We start from the raw sequence: 16,297 nt of genomic DNA, 5'->3' as shown, positions 1-16,297 counted from the left end.
TTGTATTTGACCCTTTTTCTTAATTTCGAAATTGGAATGCACCACCGTTTTGTGATAAAAGAATTCAATAACAAGAGTATGTGCATGTCGTCACATATATGAAGAAAATGCAATAAAATCTTTCAATTTTATACTCAATACATAATATTTTAATTTTGAAATCTTCCTAATTGTGTGGTGGATGTATTTTTTGAAGAATTACTCGCGGTGTGCACCGACAGTTAGAGAAGAAAAAATCTCCAAGTGGTGGTTGTGCAATTAATATTGGAGAAGACCCCGCAAAAGTCTTAATTCTGGAGGAGACCATATTCAAATTTCAAAGTCTACAGATGAATGGCGATACCGCAAGCATAGATATGGGCGATCCTGAATGGGAGCAGAAAATAAACAAATTGAGAGCACTAGAGTCGGTAGAAAGACGACAACGCCAAGTAGAATTCGTAAGTCTTGCACCTGTATACACCGCCGCAAAAGGAGGCGACTTGGACGAGTTCATCAAAGCCCTCGAAAAGTATTCCGCTGAAGAGACGGCCTCTTTATACGACATCATTAGCACAAAGAGCCCATGTGGGAACTCGTTGTTCCACGTCACAGCGAATATCGAGAATGCCGACGTCTTCCAAGCACTCCTCGAGGTCGTTGATGACGAGCAGCTCGTCGCCCAGGCAAACAACAGAGGGGACACAGCCCTCCACGTCGCAGCAAGAGCCCGCAGGAACCACATGGCCAAGCGCCTCCTCAAATTCGACAGAATTGTGGACCAATGGAATAATGCGGGGAACAGGCCTTTGCATGAAGCTGTGAAAAACGGTGACTGGGAGTTGACCAATCGGCTTCTGCATCAAGGCTCAGAATCGGTGAATAAGAAGAACAACGAGGGAAAGTGCCCCCTGTACTTGGCGATTGAGACACACAACTTGGAGATTCTCTCGCTTTTACTGCAAGCGGTGGATGGGAATGAAGTCCTTTCCTCCTGGATTGAAGGCATGTCTCCGGTTCACGGAGCTGTGGTGCATCGAAGGATAGGTCAGTGATTGTACTTACGGTTCACACTTCGGTGAATTTATTAGCCAGTCCATTCATGTGTCTAGTTTGGATCCATTGTTGAACCTATAAATCTTTTTCATAAAACAGCTAACCTCACATTTTTTACTCTTCTTCTAGAACGGTTTGACCTTTTCCTAGACCCTGCATCAATTATAGAAGAGTTCTCATAAATTTTGGGCTTGGACCCGGCAAGACTTACCTTGAAGATTGTCATCACTTTACTTCATCAGTGATAGTCATAGTGTAAGCCATTGTAGATACTACACTACTTATAGTATTGTCCAAGGACCTTTTGTAAAACAGGAAGAGGCCCATGTCACGGTTGCCCTTGATTACTCGCATAAGGTAATTTTTTTAGTGGGAGATGAATGTCTCCATGCTTTGAAGCAATCTCTAATGTCTATACTGAAATTATCCCCCAAAAGTTTAGAATTCAGTTATGTATTCCACGTAATATTAAGAAAAATATAATGGATAGAGGGCAAAATTACCAAAACCTTTGTCATGAGCATGACTTCATTTCCTACTTTCTAACGACGTAGATATGCTGAAAGAGATGTCAAAGAAGAAGAAAGAGCTATTTGATTTAAAAGATGCTAGAGAGGATACGCCCCTCCATCTAGCAGCACAGGAGAATTATGTTGATGGAGTCAAATTCTTGGTCAATGAGTTCACTTCGAGCGCCTTCAAACACAATATAAAGGGCTATTTTCCAATTCACGTTGCATGTAAGAAGGGTCATCTCGAAACAATTAAGGTGCTGCATCAACATTGGCAAGATTGGTTAGACCCAGAAGAGTTGCTTACTTTAAACAAAGAGCAAAATATACTTCATATTGCAGCAAAAAAGGGAATGGCCTCCGTAGTGAAGTACATACTTGGTGATCCCAAGCTTGAGAAGCTTATAAATGCAAAAGACAAGTACGGAAATACACCTCTCCATGTAGCCACAATACGATGGCAACTCGAGGTTTTGCTCTCTCTCACCCGGGACAAAAGAGTCAATCTTGGGCTTGTAAACCACAACAACTTCACGGCTCTCGACATTGTAGATGAGGAAATGAGAGAAATCGATGCTCCACTTCACCTGGTAATGATATCGACAAATAAATTAACAAGTTATCTACTTTTGCCTTTCACTATTGTTTTGGTTACTTCCTTTTCGAAGAGATGAAAAATAAAGTTTATTTTGACCCGTTGAACTCCCCCTAAAGTTACCATGTGGAATTAAGTTTCTAGCGTAAGCTTAGAAAGATTGCAATTGCAAGTCTGTGTATCGTTTAATAAGATTTTGTGTTTTTGAATACTAAACCTTTGATTGTGAGTACATCTTTATGGAAAATGACAGTCTTTTTTTTTTTTTTTTTGTTACTCCTAACCAGAGGTTAACACGGACAATCTTAATATCTGCCAAAGCACCTAGAAGCAAAGACAAAGCAATTTCACAGACAATAAACTTAGGCCAGCAGAGAGAGCCTCCAGACATAGATACACTAAAGAGGCGTGCCGAAGTCCGTATCGTTGCGGCAACGCTCATTGTTAGTGTGACATTCACCGCTGGCTTTTCTGTTCCCGGAGGATATAATAGCTCTGAACCAAATGCAGGAATCGCTACATTGTTGAACAAACCGATCTATGACGTCTTTGTGATTTGCAACTCCATCGCCTTGTACAACTCGATAATTGCAGCTGTGATCCTTCTTTGGATGCAAATCGATGATTCACATGCGACGCCTCATACCCTTAGATATGCAAGGCTACCGCTGCTCATAGCTCTTGTCACAATGTCCGTGACCTACATGGTGGGGGTCTATATGACCATAAGCAAACGCACTTGGATCGCGGTTGTTGCCTTAATCGTTGGAATCACTGCCCTCTTCATTGTATTGATTCTTTACATTGCCTTCTTCATAACACTTGGATACAGTTCTCGTCTTTTACAGCTCTTCACCGACTACATCATTAGAGCTGCTATATTAATTTCAAGGAGCGGGACCAAAGGAGCTTCCCAGAAGTACTACTTTGCAGGAACCAAAATATTAAAAACTCATAGTGACACCAGACTACTGAAAGATGAAGGACGTGAACACGCTCCTCCCCGTTCTCTTGCTCCATTCTCTGCTCCCTATCCACCCTCTCCACCCCTTTCACCTGCTCCACCTCCTGCACCCTATCCACCCTCTCCACCTGAACGACCCCGTAGACACCCTCCACCCCGTAAACCCTTTCCAGCCGGTCCACCACCGCTCCTTTCTACCGCTTCACCCTTAGGCATACGTCTCCCGTAGAAGCCTATGATTTGAGGTGTGTGATCACTTTTCTTAAAGTGATATTTTCCCCCACTATATTGCTCGCAGGATAAGCAAAGTGGCTTCTAGCATACAATTAAACCACCAAATCACGAAGATCGTCATTCGGTAACTGGCTGATGACTATTCCAACTTCTTGAATTTGGACTGATTGCACATCCTATTTTTAGCAAATACTAGATTTGGACGTCATGGATGATGAAAAAGTCGGTGATGCGATGCTAATGTTTTATAATTAGAGTCATTTGAATATATTAAGTTATGTGATGACAACTAATATTTTAGTTATTTATATGAGACTTTTGGTGCCCATTCTAATCCCCGATTGATGAGAAAGTGATTTTAAGACTATTAAATAATTTAGAGAGATTGATTAACATGAAATTAATGTTCTCAAAATGAATAATCATTGTTTTTTTATAATCACTATATAGGAATTTCATGATTTACTAGTCTCAGTCCCTACTCATTTAAGGAATCAAATAGTTGATATCAATTTATTACATAGCTCTAAAGTTATCTTAAGATTCTCATGCCTATTTCAAACATATATCTAAGATATACAAAATACCTTAATTATTATTAACGTGATTAATATTGGAAAGTCCAAAATATGACAAATGCGGGGATGATATTTTAGCATCAACGCCCATCTCATGCGCAAACAAAATACTAAAGAAACAGAGCCACGAGCTAAATAAACTTTCAAGGCATGAAAAAATTGCGCTAAGCTCTTAGACCAGATAAAAATTTTCAATTCAAACTCTTGGAGCAAACTATCGAACAGGCGGCGATCTTAATGAGCGAGGCGATTGACAAACAAAAACATCTAGTGATTGGTCAAAAACAAGGTCAGAGAAGCTAAGATAAGCCTTAACAAAGACGAATCAATGAATCCGAGGCCGACCGAGAGACAATCGTGCACTGAAACATGCTCGATTCAAATCAAAACAAAGCATGGTAGACAAATCCCTTGATGAGGAGTTGTTCTGGTCACGATCGGTTGTTAGGTTGGTAATAGAAGGTCTTGGAAACCACAGCGTCGAAAATCGGAGTAGAAAATGGTAGAACAAACGAGTCCAAGGTACTTGGGGGCACATCGACTCAAAAACAGGGGCGAGAGAACAGAGGAGCTCCGGCACGGCTATGAGCGTAATGAACAGCCACGGGGATGACTGTTATGAATGGACTGGAGGTGGAAGAGAGGAATGAAAGTAATAAGTCCCTGAACGGAGATCATCTTGCTCAACTCTCTGTATCTCTTAGTACGCTCTGTTTTCTATGCGTATATATGTTGCGCCGCTGGGTCAGGGTCGGCGATGGAGAATGGACAGCAGCTAGCGGTGGTTGGAGGTGGCGCGATTGAGTAGGAATAAAGGTGGAGAAGCTTTCTGGTTGTGGTGTGCTCCTGAGCGCCCATACTCTGCTTCCCTATATGCGCACGTGCGACGTTCGTCTATGGTATTTGTCTTTGAATATCCGGGGAGAGAGGAGAGAGAGAGGCTTTCTCTGATGGGCTCAATTTACCCGGCTAAGTGGACCGGGCTGATGGGCTGAGTCCTACTTTATGGGCTTGGTTGGGGCAATCTAATGGTCTGGGTTGTGCTTGGTGATATGGTGAGCTTGACGGGCCGAGCCCAATGAAGCAGAAGTGGTCAGGTTTTATGGATGGGCTGGAGAGTGTTGGGTCGGTCTGATGGGATTGGTGTTTTAACAAAGGGTAAAAGCCACAAAAAATCTCAAACTTTACCCATTGTGCCATATTTACTCTCAACATTTTTTTATGATACCAACAATCTCAAACTTGTACCTATGTGACACATTTATTCCAAATTTGTACAGTATGACACATTTACTATAAAAAAATTTGTGACACCAAAAAACCCCAAACTTATATCCATGTCACAGAAAAATGTTTAGACCAAATGTGATACATAAGTATAAGTTCGGAATTTTTATACTAGCATGAATCAATGGTGAAAGGGAGTGAACAGGTTGAGAATTTTTATTTTTATTTTCCTTTCTAATTCATTCTTGATATTTTGCTTTTAATTGCTAATTCGTTTTCTTATTGACAAAAATTTATTTTAGAAATTTATTTTAAGGAAAAAATGCACTAGAAATCCTTTGATTTTTATAAATTGTTTGACCAGGTCGATGTATTAATGAGTTAGTTCTTATCAACATTTTCTATTTCTATTTTGATGGACGAACCAACTTGAACAATCTCTATAATTTAGGGATCTAATTCCACAAAACAAAAGATTGGAGAGCTAATTAAATAATTTGAAAAAGTTCAAGACTTCTGATGCCTTTTTTCCAAGTCTTTAACATAGAAGAGGTTGTAATATACGGAATGAATCATTTTGATAGTTGGTCGGAAATAGAGATATGATACATTGATTCAGAACTTGAGTATAAATCATACATCAGATCAGATAGCATACATTGCATTAGCCTTAAGGTGGGTTTTAAATTGAAGTGGGACCCAAACTTCCAATTACATCCCTAATTGATGCCCAGTGGGAAGCACCATCGGATAGACATAACGAAAATCAAGGGTTGATTACATGTGGAAGTAAATTCCCTAGTCATCCCGAGGGATCGAAATCTAGGGGTGAGCATGGGGGTCTAGGGTTGACCCTAGACCAGCCACCTGACCGGCCCAACCACGCTCGGTCTGCAGTCCGGTTCCCAGGGGCCGGTCGGTCCTTGGTCCCGAAATTCCAAGACCAACACCGTGCGGGTTGGTCCTCGGTCCCTAAGAGTTTTGGATCGGTCCAACCCCGGACCAACCGTATATTATATTATATTATATTATTTATAATTCTTTTATATATTCAAACCTAAGTAAAATGTTTGTTATATTATATTATATTGAGATGTTCTATCAATAGCACTAATAGTAATTTCAATTTAAAACTTTTGTTGAGTATTAATTATGTGTCGTTTGTTTTGTTTTTTAGGTTTTTAGAAGTTCAAGTGAATTAACAAAATGTGAAGTTATATATTCATGGTTTATATTAAGTATTTTGAACTTTTTATGGTTTAATTGTATTTTACTAATGAATTTCAGCTGCACTTTGCTTTTCAATTTGTGTCAAATGGTATAAGTTTTTGAAGAATAGAGTAGTACTGCAGTTGCTACGGTGATTTGCTAGTCAAGTGGTGTGAAGCTCATTTTTTGGTTGAGTGAACTTTACATGATCAAATGCAGTAAAACACTATTGCATATGGTGTTATGAATATTTAAGATAGATGCTTACAAGAACTTTCCATCTTGTCCCATTTCTCGATAAGTGGTTAGCGTACGAAATTTCTATTATTGTGTAATCTTAAATTTGCTAAATATGTATTTTTATTTATAGTTTAGTTGCACAATGCCGCATTGTCGATGGATGTGTAATTTGAATTTGTAGGTTTGCTTTTTTATGAAGTATAAAAAATAAGACGAAAAAATTATCGATTGGTCTGGTTGACCAACCCGGACCGAACCCATTGGGTCGGTCCGGTCCTCGGTCTTAGGCTCAATAGGGTCGGTCCTCGGTCCTAAAAATTGAGGACCGACACTGTACGGGTTGGTCCTAGGGTTAGGGGGTGGCCCGGACCAACCCGGACCATGCTCACCCCTACTGAAATCTACTTCAACAGTTGCATCGGTAGCTTGTGCAAACATCACTAAAGGCTTCTCTCAAATTATAACAATCCTCGTCAAAGGCCGAAGGAGCCAGAGGTTTCCTTGAAGTGCCATCTGATGCACGACCAGAGAAATTTGCAGCCCTCTCACTCCCGCCTTTAGCACCACGAGCCCTTTAAAGTGAAGGTCCCAGATATTTATGCTCGGCAAAACACACTTGTTTGTGGGGCAGCTCGAATCAGGAGCAGGATTATATTCATTCCTACGGACGATAGGCAACGCACCAATATGTAGCAGCAAAGGATCCTAAAGATAGTACCGCCTCTTTTTCCAGATAACTCAGCCCGTAAGAGCCCTAAAATTGTCGCCGACGACTGATGTTCCAAGTCCCAATTCCAAAAGCAAGACGCTGATGAGGGCTGTCGAGCCTCGATAACAAGCCCGTCTTTTTCACTTGTTCAGATGTTGGTATGTCGACCTGGTTTCTTGATGTGCATATCATAGTAGAAATCAAGGTTTACTTACCTAGGCTACTATCACCAAATAATATGGTAGGGAGCTATATGGGAGATATCCAATGAATGCTTTATCATTACAAAATGAAGATGGGGAGCTATTGGTCAAATTCTTAAAGTGACACGTGAAGCTATCCTAAAGTCAAGAGTTTTGTCTTTCAAAGTTTGTAAGCTTCAAACTTTGGAAAGCCTGAGAATGCAAGTCACAAAGCCAAAGTATGAGCTTCTCTTAAGGCTAGCGAGCTTCAGCATAGAGAGAGAAGAGAGAGTTTGCTCGTATATGAGGGAAATAAATAAAAGAGTTAGAAAGTGTGTCCTTCTATAAGCTAGTTTACTCTGAGTGTTTGTGCGTGGTGTGAGAAAATTAAAAATAAAAATAAAATAAAATAGTGACTTATGGTTTTTAGCTATTTATATATAGTCTGTAATAGCTGTGCAAAATAATATTTCTTATTTGAGTTTTACATTTGTACTGCATTTTAGTATTAGTTTGTCTCGAGTTGCCAATTACAATTTTCTCGTATTATCACAATCACGATTTTACACTCAACAAATGGAAGTGGTATTAGAATAAGATTATTAGGGACCAGTTCATTAAGGCCAAGTCAAACGGGATGGACATTGGAAAAGTGCATGATGGCACAATCCAACTTTTTGAAGTTGATTGGTTTGGGACCAGACTTTCTCTTCTTCTTTTTTGTTGGTCAAGAATAAAACTTAAAGAAGTGTTCGAGCAAACAAGATCCCAAAGGGCTTGATGAGGTCTAGAGGCCCCTAGTTACGAGGTAGGGCATTACATTTTTGGGCCTGTACTAACCAATCAACAACTTTGTATCTTGTATCCTCGTTACGAGACAAAAATATTTGTTAAAAAAGAGAAAATCAACTTTAGTCCACTAAGATTTTTCGTGTCCCCAGTGAGTCACTAAGCTGTTGTGATCCTCTCGAAAGTAAACCACCAAAGGAGTTGGCTAATGGTTTTCTAAGCTTGCACCTAGCTCGAGCTGAAGCCCATACCAATTCATATCTAGGTTCAAAATATTTAACATGCTAGATCTTTTTCGTTTGAGATTCGTCACTAATATATTTACTAGTGGGTCAATTAGGAACCAAGTAAAATATTGGGAGATTTACTCTACTCCTACGAACCAAAGATTAAATGGATTTGAGGACTTGATTATACAAGATTACTCTAAGGCTCTTTCGATACCTTAGACTAATGTCAAATTGTCAAAAGATTTTGAACTCAATTGGCCAAATTAAAAGTCTAAGACTAAATTGGCAAAAATTTATTGGGTTTATAACCTTTTTGATAATTTTCTAAGATATTCATTGTTATATTTCCAGCCAGAGAGGACATATTGCTCATAACAAATAATACAAATGAATCATATGAAAACTATTCATAATTTGAATTATAGATTCTTTCATGATTTGATTTAACTTCATTTGATATTAGCTTAATAAAGTATTAAATTGAAATTAGTTAAAGAACATTTCAAAAGATATGTCAATAAAAGAAAATGGAAATCAAACAAAATAAAAGGAATACTCTTACTAAACTATTTTCCAACAAAATATATGTCTTTATCATTACATGACTAAATAAACTTGCTTTATTATAATAATATTAATTAAAAAATTAAAATTTTCATCTTATAAAAGTAAAATGTTAATACAAAAAAAAATCTCCCAATAAAATTTGTATGATATGAAGTATACCTACTATTAAGTGTAAATTATACAAAATTCACTTGTAATATAATATAATAATTAAGTGTAACTTATTTATAATTATTTTTTTATTTCTTAAATCCTTGAACCATTTAAAATAAACTTGGAATGAAATTTAAACAATTAAAAAATAGCATATTATTATTATTTTATTGTTTATGCATTTGCTCTTACTTTTGACATCTATTTATTATAAACTAGCAATTCCCCTTAGGGGTGAGCATCGGTCTAGGGTCAACCTTGGACCGACCACCGAACCGGCCCGACCTTGCTAGTCTTGGTCCGGTTCCCAAGTGGACTAAGTCGGTCCTTAGTCCTGAGATCCCTGGACCGGCACTGTGCAAGCTGGTCATTGGTCCTGGGAGTTTAGGGTCGGTCCAACTTGAACCAACCCTGACTTTATATAATATTTATAATATCTAAAATATATTATATATCTAATATATCTAATATATTATTTATAATTTTTTTATGTACAGTGTTTGACTTCAATAGCATTAAACAGCTCCTTAGTGAAGTGAGGAGTCTAAGTAATTTTACATTGTTCTTTAATAGCTTAGACTTTTAATGTCTTTTATGGCATCAACAGTCATATTTACAAATGATAAAATAGAGATATGCTTGATGCAAAAGCTAAAAATGTTTTTTCATTGCATATGGTTTTGATTATTTTGGTTATCAATTTTGGGATGAATAAAATAGAAAAATAATAAGAACTGCTAATGTTACATTCAATGAAAACAAGTTGTATAAGGACAAATCTGCGCCAGAATCTAGTGTGAAAAAACAAACGCTAGAGAATAAAGAGATTAAATTAGAGGAGGTTTCTAAGAGTGTTCTGGTTGAAATTCTTGAAACTATTGTTGTTGACTCTAATAAAAAAACTAGAACAAGAATTACGCACACCTGAACCACCTCTCATAATATCTAGTAGAACAGCTAAACCTGTAAGATATTCTCCATTATTGGATTATTTGCTTTTGACTGACGCTAGCAAACCAAAAAAAATTTCGGAAACAGTGCAGGTTAAAAATTCTGTTAAGTGGGAGTCAGCAATGCAATATAAGTTAGATTCATTCAAAGAAAAAAAAATGGTTATTAACTCAATTGCTAGATGGGAAGAAAGCATCGTAGAACAAGTAGGTGTATTGGGTCAAAGAAGAACTTGATGGCAGCAAAAGATACAAAGCAAGGTTAGTAATAGAAGGGTTCTAGCAAAATGATGAATTGATTACACATAGATTTTTTTCTCCAGTTGTGAAATTAACTACTATTAGGTTAGTATTGAGTGCCACTGAGAATTTACATTTGGAGTAGTTATATGTTAAGACTACATTCCTCCATGGTAATTTGGAGGATGATATTTACATGATATAACCAGAAGGCGATCCTAGAAAAGAAAATTATGTCTGCAAATTGGTAAAAAGTCTGTATGGCTTGAAATAGGCTCCTAGACAGTGGTACAAGAAATTTGACACTTTTATGTGTGGTAACGGGTTCACTAAAAGTGATATGGATCACTGTTGTTACTTCAAAAAATTTGATGACTGTTATATTATTTTACTATTGTATGTGGATGATATACTCATCGCATGATCTAGCATGAAAGAGATCAATTACTGAAGCAGCAATTGTCAAAAAAGTTTGAGATGAAGCACTTGGGCTCAACAAATCAAATTCTTGGGATGAGGATCACATGGGATAGATCTAAAGGAATTCTAAAATTATCTTGAGAAAAATACATTGAAAAGATTATTAGATAGATTCGAAGTTCGGAATGCAAAACCCAGAAGTACACCTTTAGGAAGTCACTTCAAGCTCTGAAAAAGGCAGTCACCGAAGACAAATGAAGAGCAAGAGTATATGGCTAAAGTACCTTATGCATCGACTATTGGCAGTTTAATGTATGCTATGGTATGTATTCAATCAAACATAACTCATGTAGTGGGAGTTGTGAGCAGATACATGGCAAATCCAAGAATAGAACATTGGAAAGCTATAAAGTGGTTATTAAGATACCTAAAAGGCACTTCAGGTATGTCATTATGTTTTATGAAAAACAGTGTAACTTTATAAGGCTTTGTTGAAGCGAATCTTAGTGGTGACTTGGACAATAAGAAGAACACCTCAGATTATGTTTTTACCTTAGGTGCAATCAGTTGGATGTCTAAACTTCAGACATTTGTGTCTCTCTCATCCACTAAGATAGAATATGTTGATATATCTTAAGCTGGTAGTGAGATGATTTGGTTGAGAAATTTTCTAAAGGAGATAGGCAAGGAGCATGATAGCAATGTTATTTTCAATGACAGTCGGAGTGCTATTTGTCTTGCAAAGAATCCGATATTTCATTCAAAGGCAAAACAAATTGAGTTAAAGTATCATCAAATTCGTCAGTTGATAAATAATGGGACTTTGTCATTGAAGAAGAATCTTGGTGCAAAAAATCCAATAGATATATTATCAAAGGTTGTCACAATTGAGAAACTAAGGTAGTGCATTGCCTTAGTTGGCCTCCATGGTAAGTGCTGAAGGAGGCCACTGACCTAGGACAATTTACGCTACAAAGATAAAGACTATGAAAGATTATTCTTTTTCTATTCTCGGATTAGAAAAAAAAAAAATAGGAATGCGTTTGGCCTCCCCTTGCCGATCTCCGATTACTAGCAGCCACCAAGAAGGGAAAAAAAAAGAAAAATCTAAAAAAATTATTAAAAAATTAAAATAAATTTTACGTTACAAAAAAATTTGTAGATCATACCAAATGCATTCCTATTCCTTTTCTAATCTTAGAACCTAATATGTCATAGATTTCATGATTGATTCTAGGTTCTATTCAAGTTTCATTTAGCTTATTAATTGAATGATTGCAGTGAATAATCATTTTTAATGACCACTACTTGCTGTTAAAATCCATTGACCATAATTTGCATTTAGACACATGAATAATATGAAATATTATCAAAGTAAAAACCTCAGTCATATAAAAAAAAAAGACTCAGAATAGTAATTCCAAATTATACACTCGTCATTAGACGCCATTAAATATAGTAAAATCACACAAAAAAATAAACCAAAAAAAAAAACTTATTCCAAGTTCCAGATTTCAAATTTGAGATTCCATATTTCAAATTCCACCTATCTGATATTTGAAATCTACCCGTCAAAACGGTTTCCCCAATTTTGGAACTCGGAACCTATCTTATATATCTTGGAACTTAAAACCTAACAGATTTTTCAATTCCAGCTTCAACCTTGGAACCACGCTCACCCCTAGTTTTGATAACTCTTTTGCTCATTCTCCATTGCTTCAAGAGTTTAACGTTACAAATTCAAAATATAACCGTCAAAATACTATGGATATGACATTTTCTCATTTAAATCGATTAATTGTGAAAATAAGAAGGATTCACATTTTTAGGTATCGCCATTACGTTTAAATAATTAACAAGAGATTTCTTATGATTACAACAACATAAATAAAAGAAACTAAATTAGTTAATATGCCAGGTCTTTGTTCCTCAAGGCTTGAGTTTGCGGTTTGCTTGCAGTGATCTGGAAACATGGCCGATGAGAAGTCTGGAATCGCTAAAGACGTCACCGAGGTGCAGGTGCCCAATTGATTATATTGCCTTGGTGCCGTTTGTGTGATTTCGCGCGCACGCGTTGGAACCATATTTTTTGCTTATGATTCTTTGGGGTGACAGATGATAGGTAAAACTCCGTTGGTGTACCTCAACAATGTAGTAGATGGCTGCGTTGCTTGTGTGGCGGCAAAGCTTTAACTGATGGAGCCATGCTTTAGTGTCAAGGACAGGTATAGCTTCTGCTATCGCGAGTTTCGGATCAAAATGTTATCTTTAGTTTAGGATTGCGTTTTTAGAGGTTATTGATTGCTCTGAAATGGAGAGATTCTTTATGAGTTTGTAGAGCAAAGTGATTTTTTATTTGAGTCTGGACTTCTGCATCTTTTTCGCTGCATGATTCGTATAGGATTGGCTATAGTATGATTACAGATGCTGAGGCCAGGGGGCTTATCACACCTGGTGAGGTTAGTGGATTGTTTCCAATCTCTTGTTTTTAAATGGCGGATGACCAGAACTCTGTAACGGTGTTGATTCTTGACATGTGCAATATTTTACGGACTACACTGGTCTGTTTTCTCACAACGAATGGATTCAGTCTTACTGATAAAAAGCAAACACTTGGTTTATTTGTTCGTTTTTATGACTCAGCCTTGTGTAGTGATATTCAGTGTATTGGTATTATGCACAGTTGCAAATGAATTTAGATAGAAATGAAGCTCTTCTGCTGATGGATTTTTCTTTTTGAGTTTTTAATTCCAAATTGCTAAGAGTGTACTGATTGAGCCTACAAGTGGCAATACTGCCATTGCCTTGGCATTCATGGCAGCAACAAAGGGCTACAGGCTAATCATTACAATGCCAGCATCCATGAGTTTGGAAAGAAGGATCATCCTCCCTGCTTTTGGAGCTGAGTTGGTCCTCACCGATCCTGCCAAGGGCGTTAAGGGGGCTACTCAGAAGGCGGAGAAGATAATGGCAAAGACACCTAACTCTTTCATTCTTCAGCAATTTGAGAACCCCGCTAACCCAAAGGTACATGTGTGGTCAAGTGTCATGCCTTGTCGGTTGTATATGCAGGTGATGACATGAACTTGAGCTTGGCTATCATTGTTCTGTTTAGATACATTATGAAACAAACGGACCTGAGATATGGAAAGGCTCGGGAGGCAAAATAGATGCCTTTGTTTCTGGGATCGGAACTGGTGATACTATAACTGGTGCTCAAAAGTTTCTGAAAGAGCAAAACCCTGACATAAAGGTAAATTGTTTTTATGATATTGTTTGTCATGTGTTGAACTAAAACAAAATGTAGTCAATTTTGGGTAATTATCAACTAGGGATACCTTGAATAAAAAACCTTGCGTCTGAACATTGTTTTTGTGTTGAGAGCGCTGCGTCAGCTGCATGTTATTCTTTTTCTCCCCTTCTAGTCTAAGTTCTTTACTGATTCTCTTTTATTTGTCAGCTCTATGGTGTTGAACCGTTGAAAGCCCTGTATTATCTTAAGGCAAGCCTGGTTAGTTCCCTTTAACATGTTATACCTTTTGCAATTATTAAATCTCCTGGCACAATCTAGTTTATCATCCAAGTTTGTTTCATTAAGATTGGTCCATGACTTGTGAAAGATTGATATGATGGGGTCTCATTTTTAGTCCTTATAGTTCAAGGCTCATAGTTTTGCATCAATGTATGAAAAGAGAGAGAAGCAGTCTACGCAGAAAGCTGAAACATGAGATGATAAATTGTCGATATAAATAGGTTGATCAAAAAAGAAAAGAACTGCAATTTTTTCAAATAATGATGGGGCTAGATATAAAGGTTATGACTCCCAAGATTTACCGTATGGCACATTGCCAATATTTCTAACAGAAGTTCTGGATTTGAAGTGGTGTTCTCATTTCCATATTTCAATTTGCGGCACTATTGTGATATGTCGATGGAGCTTCTTAATTCAAGGCCTTATAACTTCTGGGGCATGTGGACTTCAAGGCAGTTTCTATGAACTTCGAAATTTGTAAAGGTCTCATCTACATCCTTGTTTGCCGCATCTATGGCCTTATTAAACGGTTTTGGAATGAGTAAATATTTGCACCTCTCTCTCTTCGATAGTTGTTTGAAAAATAAGCAGTAATCTCTCTTGGATATTGCAGTTGCAGAATTAATCTTTTCTGGTTTAGATGATTTACGTTGTCTCATAGATTGCTGCTGACTGCTTCGGGTAGGTCCTCACCAGATCCCAGGGATAGATGCTGGTTTCATTCCAGGTGTCTTGGAAGTTGGCCTTATTGATGGAGTTATTCAAGTAAGAATTCTTCTCTTCATTTAATAATTTCGATGAAAAGTAAACCTTTTATGGTGACAACAGGCTTTTGAAGTGATGTGACAGGCTCTTTCACGTGTCACCGAGAGCTTTAGTCATTCCGACCTCTGGTGGAACCAGTATGTTTGATTTCTCATCTGCTATTGGTCACTGGTCACATATGAAAATGATTTGACTTAGAAAGTTCCTGAGGTTTAGAAGTACATCCTAAATCAAGCAATTGCAAACAAAGTGCCACCGCTGTGCTGATTTCCACAAAATGTGTTTTTGCTAGCTTGCCGGTTTATATAGATGATGATGTATGGTTGTAATCGTTATTATGCACTGGGTACTTGGGAAATGTGATAGACAATAATCATATTCATATTCAAAACACGGATAACAGGGCTGCAATCTCGTAGTGTAAGCTGTCCAATTTCCCACCTTCACTATTTGAAGGTCATCCATAGTTAGACAATTATGTTGGTTGAACAAAGTAACCTTAACTCTGGTGATGCATGCGGCAAAGTTTCAAAGGCCATGCTTTCTAACCAGTTGAGGTTATTTGCTGTCACCGCCAAGCTTTACTTCGACCTTTTGCATCAGCTTCAATCCCTTTCATCAGTTTTATCGGCAATTCCTGAGAACAAATATATATTCTTTCCTGCAGATATCAAGCGATGAAGCAATTGAAACTGCAAAGCTTCTTGCAGTGAAAGAAGGTTTGCTCGTAATTTCCCATCACCTATCATTCCTGATTGTGACTCTTACTTATGTTTATGGCCCACAGAAAATCCTTTTCAATTACATTTGATAGTTATAGAAGTATTAGCTATCCCTGCAACTATATTTCAGAGTAGCAGGAGTAGCTGGGTCGTCTTTTATTCCGATGTTACGATTCTAAACTGGAGGTGGGAATTTCCGCTGGCGCAGCAGCTTCAGCAGCAATTAAAATCACCAAGAGGGGAGAGAATGCTAGAAAACTAACAGTGGTAATTCCTCCGTTCTTCATTGATCTTTCCTCTGAAACGAATAATGATGTGGAGTTCTTTTTGCGGTGCCTGAGTTGTCATGGACAAGTTGAGATTGTTTTCACTGGCGTTCCTGTTAAAGCGAAATAGCTAAGGGACTGGACAGTGGTAGTCCATGATGAGGGTCCTCTTAGGCCC

General features: G+C 37.6%; 1 protein-coding gene and 1 pseudogene across 1 annotated transcript; both read left to right on the top strand.

Annotated features, from left to right (window-relative positions):
• The first annotated feature begins 329 nt into the window (after positions 1-329).
• On the top strand, positions 330-3,335 carry LOC120286094 (protein ACCELERATED CELL DEATH 6-like). The gene is made up of 3 exons (XM_039300089.1): positions 330-1,026; positions 1,590-2,137; positions 2,430-3,335. The coding sequence occupies exons 1-3, from the start codon at positions 330-332 to the stop codon at positions 3,333-3,335; spliced, it is 2,151 nt and encodes a 716-aa protein (XP_039156023.1).
• Positions 3,336-13,015: 9,680 nt separating this feature from the next.
• On the top strand, positions 13,016-14,350 carry LOC120287798 (annotated as a pseudogene).
• The last annotated feature ends 1,947 nt before the right edge of the window (positions 14,351-16,297 follow it).

The sequence above is a fragment of the Eucalyptus grandis genome, chromosome 8, assembly GCF_016545825.1.
Source record: "Eucalyptus grandis isolate ANBG69807.140 chromosome 8, ASM1654582v1, whole genome shotgun sequence".
Lineage (NCBI taxonomy): Eukaryota > Viridiplantae > Streptophyta > Magnoliopsida > Myrtales > Myrtaceae > Eucalyptus > Eucalyptus grandis.
Note: the sequence above shows the minus strand (reverse complement) of the source record. Positions and strands in the feature narration are given on the sequence as shown.

What these genes read in the sequence shown, in the direction of transcription:
- LOC120286094 (XM_039300089.1), top strand. Translation starts at nt 330, where the DNA reads ATGAATGGCGATACCGCAAGCATAGATATGGGCGATCCTGAATGGGAG. An exon ending in TGTGGTGCATCGAAGGATAG is followed by an intron (nt 1,027 to 1,589) that starts GTCAGTGATTGT and finishes CTAACGACGTAG; the next exon opens with ATATGCTGAAAGAGATGTCA. An exon ending in TCGATGCTCCACTTCACCTG is followed by an intron (nt 2,138 to 2,429) that starts GTAATGATATCG and finishes ACTCCTAACCAG; the next exon opens with AGGTTAACACGGACAATCTT.